At 40.3% G+C, this 23,405-nt stretch overlaps 3 protein-coding genes across 3 annotated transcripts in view; 2 read left to right on the top strand and 1 right to left on the bottom strand.

Moving 5' to 3' along the window:
* The window catches only part of LOC133575749 (uncharacterized), a 314,457-nt gene that overhangs the window by 101,860 nt on the left and 189,192 nt on the right, over nucleotides 1-23,405 (top strand). The window lies entirely within an intron of this gene.
* Nucleotides 1-23,405, top strand: part of LOC133575685 (uncharacterized) — a 462,851-nt gene that overhangs the window by 285,785 nt on the left and 153,661 nt on the right. The gene's annotated exons all lie outside the window — the stretch shown is intronic.
* LOC133575760 (uncharacterized) overlaps nucleotides 1-23,405 on the bottom strand; it is a 551,361-nt gene that overhangs the window by 517,069 nt on the left and 10,887 nt on the right. Inside the window, exon 2 of the mRNA XM_072912164.1 lies at nucleotides 16,591-16,814. Coding sequence (XP_072768265.1) covers nucleotides 16,591-16,774 — 184 coding nt within the window. The 5' untranslated portion in view covers nucleotides 16,775-16,814. The remainder of the gene's footprint in view (nucleotides 1-16,590; nucleotides 16,815-23,405) is intronic.

Below are 23,405 nucleotides of genomic sequence, written 5' to 3'. Positions count from 1 at the left end.
ATTGTTATTATAAGCACTGACTGTCAGGTTCAAACACTGATGACATCTATTAAACAGGACAAGAAGCAAAGAATCAAACAGAGACAGAATTCAATGTGGTTCAGTGAGGAGAAACGTGTACATCTGTACCCTTGTACAGTGTCATTACGCTCTGCCAAAAGATTGCACGCCTCCTCCTTTTATTTGGACCTTCCCTGACCACATGGCAACAGCTGCTTCCAAAGGGACGGGGTCGTAAAAGAGTTTAAAAAAAAGAGGTCGTCTGGAACTTGGGCAGATCCTGCCTTCTCTCCGCTTTTGTAGTTCTTGGGTTAAAACAATATCTTTCTGTTGATTACAATACATGAAAGAAACAGAAACACCTTCATGTTGCTTCCCCCCTTACACAGTGGAGTGTTACAAGCCTTCTTCTTGGTAGGTTCAAAGACAGCTTTTGTCTTCTTGCCAGGAACTCATTTCAACACAAAGTATTGTGATAACGTAGATAGAATTATTCTGACACTAACGCAGACAAACTATTTATAGCTTGTGTGTCTATGTTGACATCACCGGCTGGTGAGCTACTTCCTCGCCTCGGTGCTGGTGAAAGATTATTCCAGATCATGAATCGAGCCTCTCACCTGGATAGTAGAAGGATGAGGACGTACTCTGACAAGTTGGTATCGTTTGACAGCCAATTTAGACCCGGCAATGGCGAACGACACAAAAAGACGCTTAGCTTCACCCCCCTTTTTCGTGCAACGACTATGAGTCATTCGTCATCTAAATGGGAATATAACAAGATTCTATCAGTCTGCGTCGTAGTGACAGCAGACTTTGTACAGTAAGTGATGTTTTATTATGTTTAATGGCTCTCAGGAAGTCTGCAGTGTGTAATATTCGGCGATGTTTAAAAAAAAAAAGCAAACGTTGTGATGCGTTTTTGAAATGAATGCGCTAATGAGCAAAAATAAGTAATTATTGCATCTTTTTAAAAATGTGCCTGTTACTAAATGACATATATACTTACTGTATGTACATAAAACCTTAATGGAGGTGCTCGGATGTTTTTTAAGTTGTTTGTAGGCAGAATAGTGCGACTCTAATAGCCTCTATTGTAAGCAGACTTTTGATCGCATTTATTTACTATTTAGAATGCATAAAAAAGAAAAAACGTGCGGTTCTCCTTTAAGTGAAGTTTATTTAATTTAGCGCTTTTCTCTAATGACTCAGAGTGCTTTACATAGAGAAACCCATCATCTAAGTTACATTTAAACCAGTGTGGGTGGCACTGGGAGCAGGTGGGTAAAGTACCTTGCCCAAGGACACAACGCCAGTGACTAGGATCGAACCTGGAACCGTCGAGTTGCTGGCACGGCTGCCCTACCAACCGAGCTACGTCGGCCTTAGAATGTATTAAATTCTATCAAAATTTTGTATAAATCGTAAATACATCCTAGGAATATCTCAATAATTCCATTAACAATATTTTTATTTAGGAACTTTCTAATGTAACATGTTTCTATCTACACTTCTGTTAAAATGTAATAATCACTTATTCTTCTGTTTTGTTAAAATGTAATAAGCACTTGTTTTGTTGTTCGATACTTTAGTTTTGGCTGATACTACAAATTTAGGTATCAATCCAGTACCAAATAGTTAAAGGGGCAGTATCGGTCTTTTTCAGGATTATTGAATGATACAATTTTCGTTCGCAGTCATAATCAGACAAAAACACAGCATGGTGGTGTTAGAATATCAATTGAATATTTAAATATGGCTCTGAATTAAATCATTTGCTTTATGCCCTTAAAGTATTCCTTATTTCCTGAATGTGTAAACCATAACAAAATCAACAAAATATATATAATACAAAATATTGATCAAACCATATTATACTTAGAGTGGCCAACTCATCCTCTATGGCTATTTGGAAAAGGAATAGTGGACCTTGAATTACTGTCAAGTAAACAAAGAAAGAGGAATGCAGATATGGTTGGTGAGTTTTATAACCTGGTTGAAACCAAATATAATCACTGGACTCAGATATTTACGGATGGATCCAAGGACCCAGAGAATAAGACCGGGTCAGCAATATCCATACTTGCCAACCCTCCCGAATTTTCCGGGAGACTCCCGAAATTCAGTGCCTCTCCCGAAAACCTCCCGGGACAAATATTCTCCCGAAAATCTCCCGATTTTCAGCCGGAGCTGGAGGCCACGCCCCCTCCAGCTCCATGCGGACCTGAGTGAGGACAGCCTTTTTTTTCAGACGGGAGGACAACAGGGTGACAAGAACTAAATCATCCAGACTAGAGATAAATTGTATTATTATGTTTATCTTACCTAAAAATAAATATATTAATTAATTTATTTAAAAAAAAAACTCAATACATTTTTACTATATTTTGCTAAAAACATCAAAATTAATTGTATTTTTATTTTGTATTTTTTCATCCAGCCATAGAATTATACATTAAAATAAACATATATGAAATAATTAATTTTAAATGATCATAATAATTCATTTAAAATGACCATATTTAATTATTAAAATAATTGCTTGTTTATCAACAACTTTAGCATTTTATTCATTACATTTTGAAGCTCTCAGAAGCCAAGTTATGTTATATTCCTTAAGATTTATTTATGCAAGTTTGAAGTATCAATTATCTAAACACAGTTTTGTTTGCATATTTTCAGGATGTATAGATATATACCGTATTTTTCGGACTATAAGTGGCAGTTTTTTTCATAGTTTGGCCGGGCTCCAGTGTGACTTATATATGTTTTTTTTCCTTTTTTATCATGCATTTTCGGCAGGTGCGAATTATACTCCGAAGAATGCGGAATATATATATACCGGTATGTATATATATATATATATATATATATATATATATATATATATATATATATATATATATGTATATGTATATATATATATATATATATATATATATATATATATATATATATATATATGTATGTATGTATGTATGTATGTATGTATGTATGTATGTATGTATGTATACATATGTATGTATGTATGTATGTATGTATGTATGTATGTATGTATGTATGTATGTATATATATATATATAAGTATGTATGGAATGCTTGACTTGGTGAATTCTAGCTGTCAATATACCCCTCCCCTCTTAACCACGCCCCCAACCCCCCACCCCCCACCTCCCGAAATCGGAGGTCTCAAGGTTGGCAAGTATGGTCTCTAAAGAGGAATGTGAAAATGACTAATTATTGTCCACCAGCAGGGGGAGCTCATCACTAGTACTACTGCGTGGAGGCTGGCATGTGGTACATTATTTCCTGTGTGTGTATGACTTATTCAGAGGGAGAGCACCACACTTTCACGTATGGCGTCTACCATTAAGGACTGCCGGAATGACTTTTAGGATGTTTTTATGATAAGGTGGATTGGACGTTGGCCAGGGAAGGCATTCCCCTGAAGGTCTTCTTCATGTGTCAGCTGGAAGTACCCTGACTGCTGTGAGGGGAAACTGATGAGATTGTTGGTGCAGAACAATGTCTCATGTGACTGAGCAAAGCTGGACTTTTGTAAAGATTTTTTTTGTTTTCTCCTGTACCGCAGACCTTGATGAAGAAACTGTACCTCGTGAGCAAAAGGAGGAACCACATTCCCCCCACATTAAAGAGGAAGACGAGACGCCACGGACCCATAGTTTTAAACTGACCCTTCACAAGAAAGGGCAAGCGGAGGACCCACTGATCTTACGCATCAAAAATGAAGAAGAGGACCCGCTGACCCCTCACTTTAAGGAGCAAGAGAACCCACTGACCCCTCACATTAAAGAGGAAGAGGAGGACCCACTGACCCCCTACTTTAAAGAGGAAGAGGAGGAACACAGCATCAGTCAGGAGGGAGATCATATTGAAGGACTGGTGGAGTTCCCAGTGACTGGTGTCCCTGTGAAGAGTGAAGATGATGAGGTCAAAGGTGAAAGTGAGGAGAAGAGCAGCAGCTCAACACAACACATGACAACAGAAGCTGATGGAGACCACTGTGGAGGATCACAAGCAGACAAGCTCTTAGCTCCACTATCAGATAGTGAGGACACAACGTCACACTCTCCTGACACTGATGATGAAGACTCTAAAGATGATAAGACATGTCACACTCACTTCAAATGTTCTCACTGTGACAAAACCTTCAACTGCAGTAGTGGTCTTTATAGACACATGAGAACACACACTGGAGAAAAACCTTTTAAGTGTTCAATCTGTAGTAAAGGTTTTGTACTAAGGCACCATTTGAAAAGTCACATGAGAACACACACTGGTGAAAAACCTTTTTGTTGCTCAGAATGTGGTACATGTTTTGTAAGAAGTCAGAGTTTGAAGTTACACATGAGAACACACACTGGAGAAAAACCCTTTTCTTGCTCAGAATGTGGAAAATGTTTTGTAACAAGTAAGAGTTTGAAAGTGCACATGAGAACACACACTGGAGAAAAACCTTTTATCTGTTCAATCTGTGGTAAAGGTTTTGCTCAAAGTTCATGTATGGAAAAACACAGAAAAATACACACTGGAGTAAAACATTTTATCTGTTCAATTTGTAGTAAAGGTTTTGTACTAAGGCACCATTTGAAAAGTCACATGAGAACACACACTGGAGAAAAACCTTTTTCTTGCTCAGAGTGTGGTAAATGTTTTGTAAAAAATCAGAGTTTGAAATTACACATGAGAACACACACTAAAGAAAAACCTTTTTCTTGCTCAGAGTGTGGTAAATATTTTGTAAAAAATCAGAGTTTGAAATTACACTTGAGAACACACACTGGAGAAAAACCTTTTTCTTGCTCAGAATGTGGTAAACGTTTTGTAAAAAGTCACCGTTTGAAAGTACACATGAGAACACACACTGGTGAAAAACCTTTTTGTTGCTCAGAATGTGGTAAATGTTTTGTAACAAGTCAGGGTATGAAATTACACTTGAGAACACACAGTGGAGAGAAACCTTTTTGTTGCTCAGAATGTGGTAAATGTTTTGTAAAAAGTCAGAGTTTGAAATCTCACATGAGAGTACATACCGGAGAAAAACCTTTTATCTGTTCAATCTGTGGTATAGGTTTTGCACAAAGGTCAGGTGTGGAAAGTCACAGAAGAATACACACTGGAGAAAAACCTTTTATTTGTTCAATCTGTAGTAAAGGTTTTGTACAAAGTCACCTTTTGAAAAGACACATGAGAATACACACTGGTGAAAAACCCTATATCTGTTCAATCTGTAGTAAAGATTTTGTACAAAGTCAACATTTGAAAGCACACATGAGAACACACACTGATGAACAATCCAAACACACAGGAGAGAAAGTGTTGAGTTGCGGTGTGTGTGGTGAAAGATTCTCTCATAAGTACCAGTGTAAGAAACACAAGTGTGCTGGTGAGAACAGCAGCAGCAAATGAAACTGCAGGATTTGAAATAAACTGTCAAGACTTTAATTTGGACTTTCTAACAACATCAGCACATATAATATGTGTGACATTGTTGTTTGTGTAACAATCTTTTTAATATGCTTCTACATTTATAGATTAGATATTTCATATTAGTGCTTTTATCAGTCAAGTACATGCATTAATATGCAACATAGTGTACTTTTACTAAAAATTGAACAGAATAATTTGACTGAAAAGGTGAGAGTAAACAGTACAAGACATATTTTACATAAAATAAACATTTTATGTGTGTATATATATTCATGATACATTTTTAGACCTATTCATAATAGTGTTTATTTTTTATATAGGTGTTTGGAATATGGAAGTGTGACATGTTTTTCTTTGTAATTGTTAATGATGCCATAGATTAGCACCTTTTATGTCATGTCTGTGTGATCATGTTTTGTTTTTGGACTCTTTGTGCACTTTTGTTTGTTTTGTCACCATAGCAATTTCACCTGTCATGTCACACACCTGTTTCACGTTTTGAGTCACGCACCTGTTTTCACTGATCATGTCACTGCTATTTAAGCCGGTCTGTTTCTGTTGTTCTTCCTGGTGACATTATCTATCTATCCATCCATGCTACTGCTACCCATGATATTCCTTTTTACCATCGTTCATGCTTCATGCCATGCCGCAGTAAGCGTTTTTGTTTCATGTTCATAGTTAATTGCCTTTGTGCTAGTCTTTTGTTTTCATTAGTCACGTTTGTTCTCCGCCATTGTGCGTGCCTTTTGTTTGCTTTCTTTTTTGTAGATTGTTAGTGTTATAAATAAATCATGTACTTACATTCACGCCTTGCCCGCGCCAACTTTCCTTTGCCTTCCGGGGAAACAAACCCCAAGGTCCACGTATTGACACTTTAAATGATATACATATGTACTGGTTCACATCTGAAACATCTTCTGGACCACTTCAGGAAGCATATTATTATTTACTTTATACGTCATTTGAACAGTTGTCTTTTATACAATTTTAAAATGTGTGACTTTATGAATCATTTGATGGGTCTCTATAATCAATTGTATTAATTATCTTTATCACTCTCTTTTGTAATATGATGATTGTGTTGTGATTGTTTTACATGTATGTCCCCAGACCTTTATGCGATATAAAAGTGAGAGAAAATGGCTGAATTGTTTGTGGAAGGATGGTTTTGTTTTTACATTTGTGGATAAAACAAAAACTCCCATTATTTTGTTATAAACATTTTTTGGGTTTTATTTTCTTTTTTAACCTCCCCAAAACAATATCAATTTCAGAAAACAAGTTTGGAGTGTCAAATTATTATTATTATTAGCATCAAGCTAGTACATTTTTGGAAAAGTGGGGCCTTACTTAACTTATGCGTTTTTTTGTTAGTCAATTTCTCTGTGGGCTCTGACAATTGAAACATTACCTGGAGGCAGATTGGCTGAGCCCGCTCTCAGTGCTGCTGGAGTGATCGCCAAGTGCCGAGCCGTGATGAAGTTAGTTTCAAGTTGTCAACATCCAGCCAGACTGACTTTTTGTCCCCGGCATTGAAAACTCATGCCGCATCTGTCAGCTCGTGCAGACAAGTGCTTTCCATTAAGGGACCGTCAATAAAGTACTTGTCAATGGCTCATAGATAACATTTCCATCATCAGTAGCTTTAGTCATGTGACCTAGAACCGCAAACCCACCTTCATATTGTTTGGTCATCATTACTATGGCCGGTTTTCCAGTTTTTTATTTTTTCTTCATTTGGAAAATTTCATTCAACATCTTTGTAGTCATGTTTCCTAGAAAGCAAAAACCCTTTCATAATGTTTGTTCACCATTTATATATTGGGCTCATGCATGGTTTTTATAGTATTAAGTCCCTGTTCCGCTGACCAGTGATAGGCTCTTACATTCCCATGCTTGCCCTCAAAAGTCAAGAACCGGGAAGTCCTTGGGTACGTTTGACACTCTTGACATGGTGTCTTTACTGATGACACTTCTGTGGCATTTATGCTACAAAAATAGTGTCCCGGATGTGCTTACCTTCTTGGTAGAATCCTGACATCAGTTGTCACAGACTCGGTAATGTGTTTAACTTGAATTGTTTCACGGTGTATTGTCCTCAAGATAACATTTTTCTCCTGAACTGACTGTTTCGTTGGGCTGTTTCAAACACTAAACTGTAAACTTGTTACCTCCGTGGCTTGTCTTAGACTGTATAACTTGAAACTGACGGTAATCTACCAAACCAAAAACCGGTGAAGTTGGCACGTTGTGTAATTCGTAAATAAAAACAAAACAATTTGCTAACCCTTTTCAACATATATTCAATTGAATAGACTACAAAGACGAGATACTTCACGTTCGAACTGGAAAACGTTATTTTTTTGCAAATATTAGCTCATTTAGAATTTGATGCCGACATGTTTCAAAAAAGCTGGCACAAGTGGCAAAAAAAGACTGAGAAAGTTGAGGAGTGTCATGTCTGTGTAATCATGTTTTGTCTTAGTCATGTTTTGTTTAGTTATTGGACTTTTTAGTTTCTGGCTTTTCACTCCCTTGTCTTGTTTCCATGATTACCCCATTAGTTTCACCTGTTCCACGTTTGGACTCATTGTGCACTCTTGTTTGTCACCATAGCAACCCATTAGTTTTCACCTGTCACGTCACGCACCTGTTTCACGTTTTGAGTCACGCACCTGTTTTCGTTAATCATGTCTGTAGTATTTAAGTTCATTGTTTTTCAGTTTGTCTTTCTGGTGACATCCCCACATTTATGCTCTGCACATTTCTGACTCTTTTTTCATGTCCATCGTTCACGCTGCTCCTTTTTGTCCATGCCAAGTAAGTTTTGTTTATTATTGCCACAGTTAGTGTTTTTTGTTGTTCATAGTTTTTGCCTTTGTGCAAGTGTTTGGTTTCATAGTTTGTTCTCCGCCATTGTGCGCGCCTTTTGTTTACTTCCTTGTTTTGTATTTATAGTGTTTAAATAAAAATGTACCTTCCTTCCCGTCTCGCCCGAGCCAACTTTCCGTTGCCTTCGAGAAAAACTAAACCCCAGGACCAAGTCATGACAAGGAGTGCTCATCAACTTTGAAGTATTTAAAGGCCTACTGAAATGCCATTTTCTTATTTAAACGGGGATAGCAGGTCCATTCTATGTGTCATACTTGATCATTTCGCGATATTGCCATATTTTTGCTGAAAGGATTTAGTAGAGAACATCGACGATAAAGTTCGCAACTTTTGGTCGCTGATAAAAAAAGCCTTGCCTGTACCGGAAGTAGCAGACGAGTAGCGTGACGTCACAGGTTGTGGAGCTCCTCACATCTGCACATTGTTTACAATCATGGCCACCAGCAGCGAGAGCGATTCGGACCGAGAAAGCGACGATTTCCCCATTAATTTGAGCGAGGATGAAAGATTTGTGGGTGAGGAAAGTGAGAGTGAAGGACTAGAGGGCAGATAGGGAAGATGCTGTGAGAGGCGGGTGGGACCTGATATTCAGCTGGGAATGACTAAAACAGTAAATAAACACAAGACATATACATACCTGCCAACTACTCCGGTTTTCCCGTAATTAGTACGGTTTTCATCAACCTATTCCGGGTTACGGTTGCAGTGATAAAAAATACGGTTTTTCATTAATTAAATTTATTTTATTTTTTTAAAAGTTTTATTCACGAAATCGCGTAACAACAATGACAATCGACACTGCTTCCTAGGGCTGGGCGATAAAACAATAACAATATATATCGCGATAGACATGTGATCAATATCAATAGAAAATGGGGTCGATAGAACGTTCGATAATTTCACTGAGTTCTGTTAGAAAAAACTCGGCAGGGTCCTTGAGGGTGCATGGGAGTTTGCCCAACCAGTCTACATGTGCTTTGTGGACTTGGAGAAGGCATTCGACCGTGTCCCTCGGGAAGTCCTGTGGGGAGTGCTCAGAGAGAATGGGGTTTCGGACTGTCTGATTGTGGCGGTCCGCTCCCTGTATGATCAGTGTCAGAGCTTGGTTCGCATTGCCGGCAGTAAGTCGGACACGTTTCCGGTGAGGGTTGGACTCCGCCAAGGCTGCCCTTTGTCACCGATTCTGTTCATAACTTTTATGGACAGAATTTCTAGGCGCAGTCAAGGCGTTGAGGGGATCCGGTTTGGTGGCTGCAGGATTAGGTCTCTGCTTTTTGCAGATGATTTGGTCCTGATGGCTTCATCTGGCCAGGATCTTCAGCTCTCACTGGATCGGTTCGCAGCTGAGTGTGAAGCGACTGGGATGAGAATCAGCACCTCCAAGTCCGAGTCCATGGTTCTCGCCCGGAAAAGGGTGGAGTGCCATCTCCGGGTTGGGGAGGAGATCTTGCCCCAAGTGGAGGAGTTCAAGTACCTCGGAGTCTTGTTCACGAGTGAGGGAAGAGTGGATCGTGAGATCGACAGGCGGATCGGTGCGGCGTCTTCAGTAATGCGGACGCTGTATCGATCCGTTGTGGTGAAGAAGGAGCTGAGCCGGAAGGCAAAGCTCTCAATTTACCGGTCGATCTACGTTCCCATCCTCACCTATGGTCATGAGCTTTGGGTTATGACCGAAAGGACAAGATCACGGGTACAAGCGGCCGAAATGAGTTTCCTCCGCCGGGTGGCGGGGCTCTCCCTTAGAGATAGGGTGAGAAGCTCTGTCATCCGGGGGGAGCTCAAAGTAAAGCCGCTGCTCCTCCGCATCGAGAGGAGCCAGATGAGGTGGTTCGGGCATCTGGTCAGGATGCCACCCGAGCGCCTCCCTAAGGAGGTGTTTAGGGCACGTCCGACCGGTAGGAGGCCACGGGGAAGACCCAGGACACGTTGGGAAGACTATGTCTCCCGGCTGGCCTGGGAACGCCTCGGGATCCCCCGGGAGGAGCTGGACGAAGTGGCTGGGGAGAGGGAAGTCTGGGCTTCCCTGCTTAGGCTGCTGCCCCCGCGACCCGACCTCGGATAAGCGGAAGAAGATGGATGGATGGATGGAGGAAGAAATGCCGAGCCGGAACCGCACGGCATTCTGGGGGGTGTAGGCAGAGGAAGGGCTTTGGCCTCTCAACCTATCACGGCCGAGCCTGAACCGCAAGGCATTCTGGGAAATGCTAACAGGAAGAAAAAAAAAAAGCAACAACGGCGACCTGACGACGAGGAGTGAAACAAAACGGGAATATGAGTGCGGCGGCACGAGAGGAAATTGTAAATAAAAAAGGAAACGTCACGTCACCAGTTTGGCAGGTATTTTGGATTTTTTAAAGTCCGATACGAATCAGAGTAATACTGTCTGCAAACTTTGCAAGGTCGTCGTCCCGACCAAGTCTGGGGACACGACAAACTTATTTTACCACCTGAGCCGCTCTCACCCGCTGGAGTACAGCAGTAACAAACAACCACAACCATCTACATCAGCCGGTGCAAGTGGAACAGCACCGAAGCGGCAACAACAGACCACCATCGAGAGATACTCGGCAGCAGTGCCATATGACAACAATTCAAAACGTTATAAAGAAATAACGGATGCAGTGGTGGATCAATTAGCGAAGGACATGCTACCTACTTGTATTTAAATTCAGCCTTTTTTCTCCTGGTCTTTATTTAGAATTTTTTTTTTTTTTAATCAATAATTATCGATATCGACTGATATGAAACACTTATATCGTGATACATTTTTTAGTCATATCGCCCAGCCCTACCAGTGCTTCCCGTAACTTCCTATCGAGCCATTCCGAATGCCATGCGCGAGGCTATTTATAGCACCGCTGCCAAGCCCGAGGCACCAGTTGCCATTGTTTCCAAACGAGCGAACGATCATGGAATCAGCCGGAGAAAAATCGCATACGAGTCTTAAACCGAAAAGGAAACTGCAGTCATTCCGTGAAGAATATTCAAAAGCCTATCCGGGAATAATTATCCGTTCCAAAAAGGGTGAAAACTACGCGAATTGCACCTTGTGCAGACAAGATTTTTCGATCGGACACGGAGGAATTAGCGATGTAAAAGACCACGTTGGGACAAAAAAAACACAAGTCTAATGCCGTTGCTAGCGATACAAGTGGAAAACTTTCAACGTTTTTCGGATTTTAGCCACAAAAAGGTAATGACACCAATGTTATCTATTGGAATTGTTTAGTACTGTTATACTGTTAAAAGTGTTTATACTATTTATGCTTTCAAGTCCAAGTTGAAGAAATCTTGTTAAATGTTGACAGCATAACTACCAAAATGCAGAAGTATGTCCTTAATATTTTTGCAGTGCTATTTCTGTTGAAAAGTTCAAATGATTACATTAGAGATGTGATGTGCCACTTTTCAAGTGTCTGATGGCTTAAATTAATTTTCATTCATTTTTCATATTTTGAATTCTTTTGAAAGGCTTACAAAAAAACTACATTTGAATTGTAATTCCATGCTATTGACAGGACTATTAATTTTAATGAAGTTAGCTTACCATGTTTACAGTATGATAATTGTGATAGAAATGTGAATTTTAGGCACATAATATTTTTTACACTTGAACAAGGCAGTAGATTATACAAGCTTGGACAGAAAGTTCATAATGACACCAATTTTTTTTTTTAATGGAATTGTTTAGTACTGTTTTACCATTTGTTTACTGTAAAAAGTGTTTATACTGTTTATACTTTCAATTAACAAATTGAAGTCTTGTGAAAGGTTGACAGGATAACTGGCATTAACTGTCAAAATAATTTCAAACTATTGAAGTTAGCTTACAGAATAAACATGTCAATCAACCCATATGATTTTTGCTGTAATATTTTTGTTTTGAAAAGTCACTGTGACTGATAGAAAAGTGATGCTTTTAGCAACATTTTAACCTGTCTGAATGCTAATAATCATTTTGCGTCGGGGGGGCGAAGCCCCTGAACCCCCCCTGGACCCTGGCTACTAGGTTTTTCTGATTTCAAAAGTTGGCAGGTATGTGCATGTCACGTACGTAACTTTGGGGAAATATATGTGCTGTATGAACTTTGGGGAGGTGAACGGTACTTTGGGCTGTGGGATTGAGTGTGTTGTGCGGGTGTTTGAGTTGTATTGGCGGGTTATATGGACGGGAGGGGGGAGGTGTTTGTTATGCGGGATTAATTTGTGGCATATTAAATATAAGCCTGGTTGTGTTGTGGCTAATAGAGTATATATATGTCTTGTGTTTATTTACTGTTTTAGTCATTCCCAGCTGAATATCAGGTCCCACCCGCCTCTCACAGCATCTTCCCTATCTGAATCGCTCCCACTGCCCTCTAGTCCTTCACTCTCACTTTCCTCATCCACGAATCTTTCATCCTCGCTCAAATTAATGGGGAAATCGTCGCTTTCTCGGTCCGAATCGCTCTCGCTGCTGGTGGCCATGATTGTAAACAATGTGCAGATGTGAGGAGCTCCACAACCTGTGACGTCACGCTACTCGTCTGCTACTTCCGGTACAGGCAAGGCTTTTTTATCAGCGACCAAAAGTTGCAAACTTTATCGTCGATGTTCTCTACTAAATCCTTTCAGCAAAAATATGGCAAAATGGTCAAGTATGACACATAGAATGGACCTGCTATCCCCGTTTGAATAAGAAAATCGCATTTCAGTAGGTCTTTAAGGTGCGGTAGTGGGAACAAATATGGGGTAAAAATAAATGACACAAGAGGTAATAAAGAAAAAACTAACAATTGAAATAAACAGACTACTATCCAATAAAAAATAATAATAAGCAATCCTGTACAATATACAAAACACTATAGATATACAAAATACTGTAAAATATACAGAACAAGACAAGAGTATCGGAGTAATAAATAACAATCAGTGTCGGACGTATTGCACTCGAAGGGTAATATTGCACAGTAGGGTATTGTATAGGGGTGAATTATTATTATAAGTTAGAGTTCAAGATGGTGACAGCGACTTAATACTATTAAGGATATTTTCTTGATGCTAACAAATATACCCAAAGACACTATAATGTGGTCGTCCGTGTTGAATAAAGCACTTAAGGCTTTCCTGCACAACAACTAAGCTTTTAGTTTCTGTTATGAAAATCGACAACGAAAATACGTTGGATTGGACCAACGATCACAATATTTATCACTAGGACTTAACATGACGTTAGTTTATTTGCTTAAATTGAGGCATAGCAACCACAAAAGAACACAAACTAATGCCATCTATTGTCCTTTCTTTGCGTTTAGTTCTGCTCTCAATAACTACTAATATACAAACCCCGTTTCCATATGAGTTGGGAAATTGTTTAAGATGTAAATATAAACGGAATACAATGATTTGCAAATCATTTTCAACCCATATCCAGTTGAATATGCTACAAAGACAACATATTTGATGTTCAAACTGATGAACATGTTTTTTTTTTGCAAATAATCATTAACTTTAGAAGACAAAGAAGTTGGGAAAGGTGGCAATAAATACTGATAAAGTTGAGGAATGCTCATCAAACACTTATTTGGAACATCCCACAGGTGAACAGGCTAATTGGGAACAGGTGGGTGCCATGATTGGGTATAAAAGTAGATTCCAGTCATTCACAAACAAGGATGGGGCGAGGGTCACCACTTTGTCAACAAATGCGTGAGCAAATTGTTGAACAGTTTAAGAAAAACCTTTCTCAAGCAGCTATTGCAAGGAATTTAGGGATTTCACCATCTACGGTCCGTAATATCATCAAAGGGATCAGAGAATCTGGAGAAATCACTGCACGTAAGCAGCTAAGCCCGTGACCTTCGATCCCTCAGGCTGTACTGCATCAACAAGCGACATCAGTGTGTAAAGGATATCACCACATGGGCTCAGGAACACTTCAGAAACCCACTGTCAGTAACTACAGTTGGTCGCTACATCTGTAAGTGCAAGTTAAAACTCTCCTATGCAAGGCGAAAACCGTTTATCAACAACACCCAGAAACGTCGTCGGCTTCGCTGGGCCTGAGCTCATCTAAGATGGACTGATACAAAGTGGAAAAGTGTTCTGTGGTCTGACGAGTCCACATTTCAAATTGTTTTTGGAAACTGTGGACGTCGTGTCCTCCGGACCAAAGAGGAAAAGAACCATACGGATTGTTATAGGCGCAAAGTGTAAAAGCCAGCATGTGTGATGGTATGGGGGTGTATTAGTGCCCAAGACATGGGTAACTTACACATCAGTGAAGGCGCCATTAATGCTGAAAGGTACATACAGGTTTTGGAGCAACATATGTTGCCATCCAAGCAACGTTACCATGGACGCCCCTGCTTATTTCAGCAAGACAATGCCAAGCCATGTGTTACATCAACGTGGCTTCATAGTAAAAGAGTGCGGGTACTAGACTGGCCTGCCTGTAGTCCAGACCTGTCTCCCATTGAAAATGTGTGGCGCATTATGAAGCCTAAAATAGCACAACGGAGACCCCCGGACTGTTGAACAACTTAAGCTGTACATGAAGCAAGAATGGGAAAGAATTCCAAAAATGTGTCTCCTCAGTTCCCAAACGTTTACTGAGAGTTGTTAAAAGGAAAGGCCATGTAACACAGTGGTGAACATGCCCTTTCCCAACTACCGTACTTTGGCACGTGTTGCAGCCATGAAATTCTAAGTTAATTATTATTTGCAAAAAAAAATTCAAGTTTATGAGTTTGAACATCAAATATCTTGTCTATGTAGTGCATTCAATTGAATATGGGTTGAAAAGGATTTGCAATTCATTGTATTCCGTTTATATTTACATCTAACTCAATTTCCCAACTCATATGGAAACGGGGTTTGTACCAGGGTACAAACAAGATTGCATCACAGAAAGTTTTCCAAACAAATCAAATGTTAAAACAAATGTTTCACAATGTTTTTTAATTTTAATGTAATACAATGGACTGACACTTTGTCATAAATATTTTATATTAAACTATTTGTATTGCATTTATACGCTAGAAGCATTCAAACATTGCATTACATGATCCATCCACAGTGGTCTCCATCAGCTTCTGTTATGTTGCAAGCAAGTCATTAAAGTGATGGCAGTTTATTTCGAAGTCCCGCAGCTGCTGTTGTTGTTCTCACCAACACACTTGTGTTTGTTGATCTGGTATTTGTAAGAGAATCTTTTATCACACACACTGCAACTGTACACTTTCTCACCAGTGTGTGTTCTCATGTGTTTCACCAGTGTTGACCTTTCACAGAAGCTTTTGTCGCAGCTCGAACAGGAATGTGGTTTTTCACCAGTGTGGGTTCTCATGTGCACGGTCAAAAATGTATTCCGTGCAAAACCTTTGCCGCAAATCGAACAGGAATAAGGTTTTTCGCCGGTGTGCGTTCTCGTGTGCATCACAAGCGTCGACCGGTCACAAAAGCTCTTGTTGCAGCTCGAACAGGAATAAGGTTTTTCGCCAGTGTGTCTTCTCGTGTGCACTTTCAAACTTTGACTGTGTACAAAGCCTTCCCCACAGATTGCACAGGAAAACAGTTTCTCTCCGGTGTGTCTTCTCATGTGCACTTTCAAATCGCTGCTTTGTATAAAACCTTCGCCGCAGATTAAACAGCAGAACGGTTTTTCTCCCGTGTGTATCCGTGTATGTTTTTTCAGAGTTTCTTTCCAGGAGAATCTTTTGCTGCAAACTGAGCACATGAATGGTTTTTCCCCGGTGTGCACTCTCATGTGGGTTTTCAAGGTATCTTTTTGTGTAAAACATTTATCACAGATTGAACAGGAAAAGGGTTTTTCGCCAATGTGTATTCTTGTATGTTTTCTCAAATCACTATTTTGTATAAAACCTTTGCCGCAGACTGAACAGATGAAAGGTTTCTCTCCGGTGTGTATTCTGGTGTGTATTATCAAACTTTCCTTCCGGGAGAATTGTTTACTACAAACTGAGCACATGAATGGCTTTTCTCCGGTGTGCGTTCTCGTGTGTATTTTCAGATGACAATGGTGAGCAAATGTTTTGTCACAGTGGGAACATTTAAAGTGGGCGATGTCAGTGTGACATGTCTTATCATCTTTAGAGTCTTCATCATCAGTGTCAGGAGAGTGTGACGTTGTGTCCTCACTATCTGATAGTGGAGCTAAGAGCTTGTCTGCTTGTGATCCTCCACAGTGGTCTCCATCAGCTTCTGTTGTCATGTGTTGTGTTGAGCTGCTGCTCTTCTCCTCACTTTCACCTTTGACCTCATCATCTTCACTCTTCACAATGACATCAATCACTGGGAACTCTTTCAACCATTCAAGCTGCCCTCCCTCCTGACTGATGCTGTGTTCCTCCTCCTCCTCTTTAATGTAGGGAGGCTGGTGCTCCTCCTCTTCTTTAAAGCGGAAGGACTGCGGCTCCTCTTGAGCCATCCTAGAGGTCCACTCTTGCGGCTCAAGAAGATGTTCTTTACTGACGGGACACAAGAAGACATGTTTTAGATTAGTCCAGTCACATGACACATTGCTCTGAGGATCCTATCAGTCACCATGTTGACAATGTGCACAAACAAGACCAACACACAGTATGAATAATAATAATAATAATAATAGATTTTATTTGTAAAAAGCACTTTACATTGAGTAAACAACCTCAAAGTGCTACAGTGTATTAAAAAAAATAAGCAGCCAAATAGCGAAAACAAGTATGCATATACCGTATTTTCCGCACTATAAGGCGCATCGGATTATAAGGCGCACCTTCAATGAATGGCATATTTCAAAACTTTGTTCATATATAAGGCGCACCGGATTATAAGGCGCACCTATGTCAACAAAACAGTCAGATAGGTCAGTCAAACTTTATTAATAGATAACAAACCAGCGTTCTGACAACTCCGTTCACTCCCAAAATGAATAAACAGCTGATTTACTCGTGTTACGTAAATCAAACGTGCAATCACAATATAGTAACACGTGAAATAGTGCAGAGCAATAACAATATATCAATAACTCAACGTTGCTCAAACGTTAATGTCACACAACACAACACACTAAATAAAAATGTAAAGCTCACTTTATGGAGTTATAGCTCATTCACAAATCCCTCGAATTCTTCCTCTTCAGTGTCCGAATTAAACAGTTGAGCGAATACGGCATCCAACATGGCCGGCTCCGTCTCGTCGAAGTCGTCATTAATGGAGTCAGTGTCGTTGCCGTTTATTAGTTCAGTGACAATTCCTGCCTTCCTGAAAGCTCGGACCACAGATGAGACTGAATCAGCCCAGGCATTTACGATCCACTGGCAGATGTTGGCGTATGTCGTCTGGCGCTGTCTCCCTGTCTTGGTGAACGTCACGTGTGTTCGCCTTCTGTCATCCACTGTTCCCACGCAGTTAGCAGTCTAGCTTCGAATGCCCTGTTGACACCAATATCTAGCGGCTGGAGGTCTTTTGTCAATCCACCCGGAATGACGGCGAGTATTGAATTAAGCGCGTAAGCGTGTCTCTTAATGTGATGTTATGAGCTAGCAAATATAACAACTACACTACCCAGCATGCAACGATAGTGACGAGCATGCGCGGTAGCCCTGAGAAGCGTTGTTGTATGCTGGGAGTTAGAATGTGGTTATGAGCACGCTGTGAGTAAACGTTGAGAACTCAGTTAACACGCCTCGTCTGCATTATTTATAATTAGACAGACAACACACTTAATAGGAGCCATTTTGGGGTCTTTACATAAACACACAAATGGAAATGAAACGTCACATATCCCAGCATGCACCGCGCGCTTCTTCTTCTTCTACGGGGAAAAAAGATGGCGGCTGTTTACCGTAGTTGCGAGACCGAAACTTTATGAAAATTAATATTAATATTAACCCATATATAAGGCGCACCGGATTATAAGGCGCACTGTCAGCTTTTGAGAAAATTTGTGGTTTTTAGGTGCGCCTTATAGTGCGGAAAATACGGTATCTAAAAAAGGCTTTTTTTAAAGGGGAACATTATCACAACTTCAGAAGGGTTAAAACCATTAAAAATCAGTTCCCAGTGGCTTATTTTATTTTTCGAAGTTTTTTTCAAAATTCTACCCATCACGCAATATCCCTAAAAAAAAGCTTCAAAGTGCCTGATTTTAACCATCGTTATATACACCCGTCCATTTTCCTGTGACGTCACACAGTGATGCCAACACAAACAAACATGGCGGATAGAACAGCAAGATATAGCGACATTGGCTCGGATTCAGACTCGGATTTCAGCGGTTTAAGCGAAATTGAAGCTATTGAGACATATCGGTTTGAACCAACGAAAACGACACGACAGCCAGCGACACGGGAGAAAGCAAGGACGAATTCGGCGATCGCCTTCTAACCAACGATTGGTATGTGTTTGTTTTTAAGTGTTGTAATGTTTTTAAGCTAAATTATTGGTAAACACAGTTTATGTATAATAATTTACGTAAAACCGCGAGTAATGAATAAAGTCGGATTTCAGCGGCTTAAGCGATTCAACAGATTAGGCATGTATTGAAACGGATGGTTGTAGTGTGGAGGCAGTTAGCGAAAACGAAATTGAAGAAGAAACTGAAGCTATTGAGCCATATCGGTTTGAACCGTATGCAAGCAAAACCGACGAAAGCGACACGACAGCCAGCGACACGGGAGAAAGCGAGGACGAATTCGGCGATCGCCTTCTAACCAACGATTGGTATGTGTTTGTTTGGCATTAAAGGAAACTAACAACTATGAACTAGGTTTACAGCATATGAAATACATTTGGCAACAACATGCACTTTGAGAGTGCAGACAGCCCAATTTTCATCAATTAATATATTCTGTAGACATACCCTCATCCGCGCTCTTTTCCTGAAAGCTGATCTGTCCAGTTTTGGAGTTGATGTCAGCAGGCCAGGGAAGCTAGGGTCGATATTCTTCTCTTGATCATCTTCGGTGGCATAAGGGACGGTGTGAGCCAAGACATCCAGGGGGTTTAGCTCGCTCGTCTGCGGGAACAAACTGCCGCCATTGCTTGCCGTGCTAGCGAGGTCCTTTGTCCCTGAATTGCTCACACACTCCGGCAGATTCAATGGGGGTCTGGCGGCAGATTTCTTTGACTTTATCGTTGGAAATGCATCTGCTTTGAGTGTCGCAGGATATCCACACATTCTTGCCATCTCTGTCGTAGCATAGCTTTCGTCGGTAAAGTGTGCGGAACAAACGTCCAATTTCTTGCCACTTTCGCATCTTTGGGCCACTGGTGCAACTTGAATCCGTCCCTGTTCGTGTTGTTACACCCTCCGACAACACACCGACGAGGCATGATGTCTCCAAGGTACGGAAAACAGTCGAAAAAACGGAAAATAACAGAGCTGATTTGACTCGGTGTTTGAGAAAATGGCGGATTGCTTCCCGTTGTGACTTCATCGCTCCGAGAGCAAATAATAGAAAGGCGTTTAATTCGCCAAAATTCACCCATTTAGAGTTCGGAAATCGGCTAAAAAAATATATGGTCTTTTTTCTGCAACATCAAGGTATATATTGACGCTTACATAGGTCTGGTGATAATGTTCCCCTTTAAAACATACAAATTGTTAGAACGTAATGCGTAAGAGCTGCTTTTTCTTTGTAACAGAGTACACAAGTATGAAGGCATTAAACTTAAAAGAGCCTTATAAATGATAATCAGCCAATGTGTGTATCTGCGTGCACTCAATGAAGAGAAGTCTGACTTCATATACAGTTGACAATGGTGGGTGAGACTACGACAGCCAGTAACAAATCTTAGTGCTGAATGAAAAACAGTGTCCAAGGACTGGAGGCATTTAGATTTAGTCAATCAAGCGAAAACGCAACAAACTCAGTGAAATATGAATGCGAAGGGTAAAAAAAAAACAACACACCTACAATCTGATATATCACTAAGCTTTAGAACTTTACTGTAAAAATCTCCTTCCGTGTATGTCCCTGACACCCGCATTTCAGGCTGGCCGCTCTAGAAACACTCTGTGGAAACGCCTTAATTTGCCCAGGTCTGCTATAGAAGATGGATGGACACAAGACCCCTGCTCTTAAAACCGAAGGACAAAATCTAACAAAATAAAAGCGTAATTTATGAAATCCTGTAGCCCAGCAAGCATATATTTTGTTTTTTTATGAGAATAGATTTAAATGTTTATATTAGTCATATTCACAAGTTCAACTTTGTAAAACCCGTCCACACTGATGTAGGGTTGTACGGTATACCGGTACTAGTATACTATCGCGGTACTATAATCTTGTTTGAAAAGTACCGGTTCACCATATCTATTTTTTTTAACGGGCATGACGGTGCGTCGTCACGTCGTGACATTGCTGGTTTTACGAGCAGAGGAGCATGTTCGGCAGCGCACAATCACAGAGTACCGTATTTTTCGGAGTATAAGTCGCACCTGCCGAAAATGCATGATAAAGAAGGAACGTATAAGTCGCACTGGAGCCCAGCTGATGACGTCACACCAAAATATTTTATTTGATGTATTGTTGACGGATGCAACTGATGACACTTTTGTGACTCACAAATATCACGAGTGAAACTGCAATAATAAACGGGAAAAGAAGTAGCATATATATGACGAACACCACGCATTACTTAGTATTCAAACTGAAATTCATGGCTTCATACCTTGCATAAACGATTGGAGTATTCACGTAACGATGTTACATCTGTGACTGCTGTACACAAAAAGTCCTTCTTTGTGGGGACATTGTTCAAAAACAATGAAAAAAATACAAAAAAATAGGGGTATTTTATTTGAACTAAACAAAATTATCTGCCAATAGAACAAGAAAATTCGGCTTGTCAAGACTTTCCAAAACAAGTAAAATTAGCTAACCTCAATGAACCCAAAAATACCTTAAAATAAGTATATTCTAACTAATAAGTGCACTTTTCTTGGTAGAAAAAACAAATATGAGACCTTTTTGCTCAATATGTTGAAAAATATTCTTAAATGAAGTAAATGCTAGTGCCATTATCTTGACATAATAATATGCGCTCGCCATTACATTTCTTGAAACCAGCAAACTTACACTAAAAACTAGTTTATTTTTCTTAATGGAAAGGCAAAAAGGCAACGCTCAGGCAAATCATATGGTCTAAAAATGCATTTCCCCATCGATAACATGACATCATCGCGCCAAGTGCGTGCTCTTTCAGTCAATTAGTAAAAAAAGGAATATATATATATATATATATATATATATATATATATATATGTATGTATGTATGTATTAGAGATGCGCGGATAGGCAATTATTTCATCCGCAACCGCATCAGAAAGTCGTCAACCATCCGCAATCCACCCGATCTAACATTTGATCAGAACCGCATCCGCCCGCACCCGCCCGTTGTTATATATCTAATATAGACGATGCAAGGCATTAGTGAGGTTATAAAGCTTTTGCCTGTTAAAGAAAGGAGACTGATCCAATGCAGCACAGACATTCGCGTGCCACGCTGTCACGACCCAGACGCACACCAGTGCGCAATCATATGGGAGCCGCGCTGAGCGCACCTCCAAGCGCATCTCGCTGTTAACACCCCCTGTTACGAGCCCCCGGCCACGGGGGTGGCGGGCAGGTAAGCTGCTTATCTGCTGCGCGTGACGCCGGCCGCGGCGAAGGCGGACGAGACGGGGTGTCGGTGCGGTGGGCGCGGTGGTGACCCTGGACGTGCGTCGGGCCCTTCTCGCGGATCGCCTCAGCTACGGCTCCCGGTGGGGCCCTCTCGGGGGAAGGGGCCTCGGTCCCGGACCCCGGCGAGGCGTCCCTTCTCCGCTCCGTAAAAGTGTCCATCTCTTTTCTTTTTTTTTTTTCTGTTGTGGCATATGCAGCAGGTGCCTGCTCGTTTTTCGTATGTGGGTAACAACATTTAACTATGTATATATATTTCCCAATTGGTTTAACTGCCACCCGCCTGAATCTATTTAAAATCTAATTTTTTTTTTATTTCAACCACCCGACCCGACCCGACCCGCGGATAAAATCTAATTTTCTTTAATTTCATCCGCCCGATCCACGGATAATCCGCGGACTCCGCGGTTGTGCCCGCAAACCGCGCATCTCTAGTATGTATGTATGTATGTATATATGTGTGTATATATATGTGTATATATATATATATATATATATATATATATATATATATATATATTTACAGCCCGGCCCCCGGCCTATTTTTTTTTTTTTGTAATTTTGAAGAATTTATCTGAATGTGCATGAACTATTTCTGTTCAAAATTGTTTGAAATGTCACATGTTACATGTTTAAATATTAACTGTCGGTTTAATTACGAGACACAATTGTGTCAGAGTCATGATTTTTTTTATTTCATGCTTGAAATAAGACATGATTACTGTATTTTTCGGAGTATAAGGCGCACCTGCCGAAAATGCATAATAAAGAAGGAAAAAAACATATAAGTCGCACTGGAGCCCGGCCAAACTATGAAAAAAACTGCGACTTATAGTCCGAAAAATACGGTACTTACAAGTAGACACAGTGTGTAGACAGAAAAGGGAGGACGGAAGAATTTTGGCTTAAAAACTAACAATAAAGGTGAAGGTATAACACTGAAACGCCCTCAGGAAGAGTTGCTTTAAGACATGGCTAGCTAGCTAGCAGCTAACGTCCATCCACATTCAGCAGTGTTTTAGCTACTTCTAAATCACTAATCCTCGCCTCCATGGCGACAAATAAAGTACGTTTCTTACAAGTACCATTATCACTGGAGGACGAAGAATAGCTAAACATGCTTCACTACACACCGTAGGATGATACAATAGCTCACCGGCGTCACAATGTAAACAAATGCCATGGCTGGATCTACACCTGACATCCACTGTAATGATACCAAGTACGAGATCGTTTCTACTGTGATTACATCAATAATTTTTATCGTCACAAAATCTTTTTTTTCTTTTTTTAAATTGATATTACACTCATAAACTCAGGAACTATGTCCCTGGACACATGAGGACTTAAATTATGAGCAATGTATGATCCTGTAACTACTTGGTATCGGAT

The sequence above is a fragment of the Nerophis lumbriciformis genome, linkage group LG33 (genome assembly GCF_033978685.3).
Source record: "Nerophis lumbriciformis linkage group LG33, RoL_Nlum_v2.1, whole genome shotgun sequence".
NCBI classification, from domain to species: Eukaryota; Metazoa; Chordata; class Actinopteri; order Syngnathiformes; family Syngnathidae; genus Nerophis; species Nerophis lumbriciformis.
The sequence above is the reverse complement of the archived record's forward strand: the minus strand, read 5'-3'. Positions and strand labels throughout refer to the sequence as shown.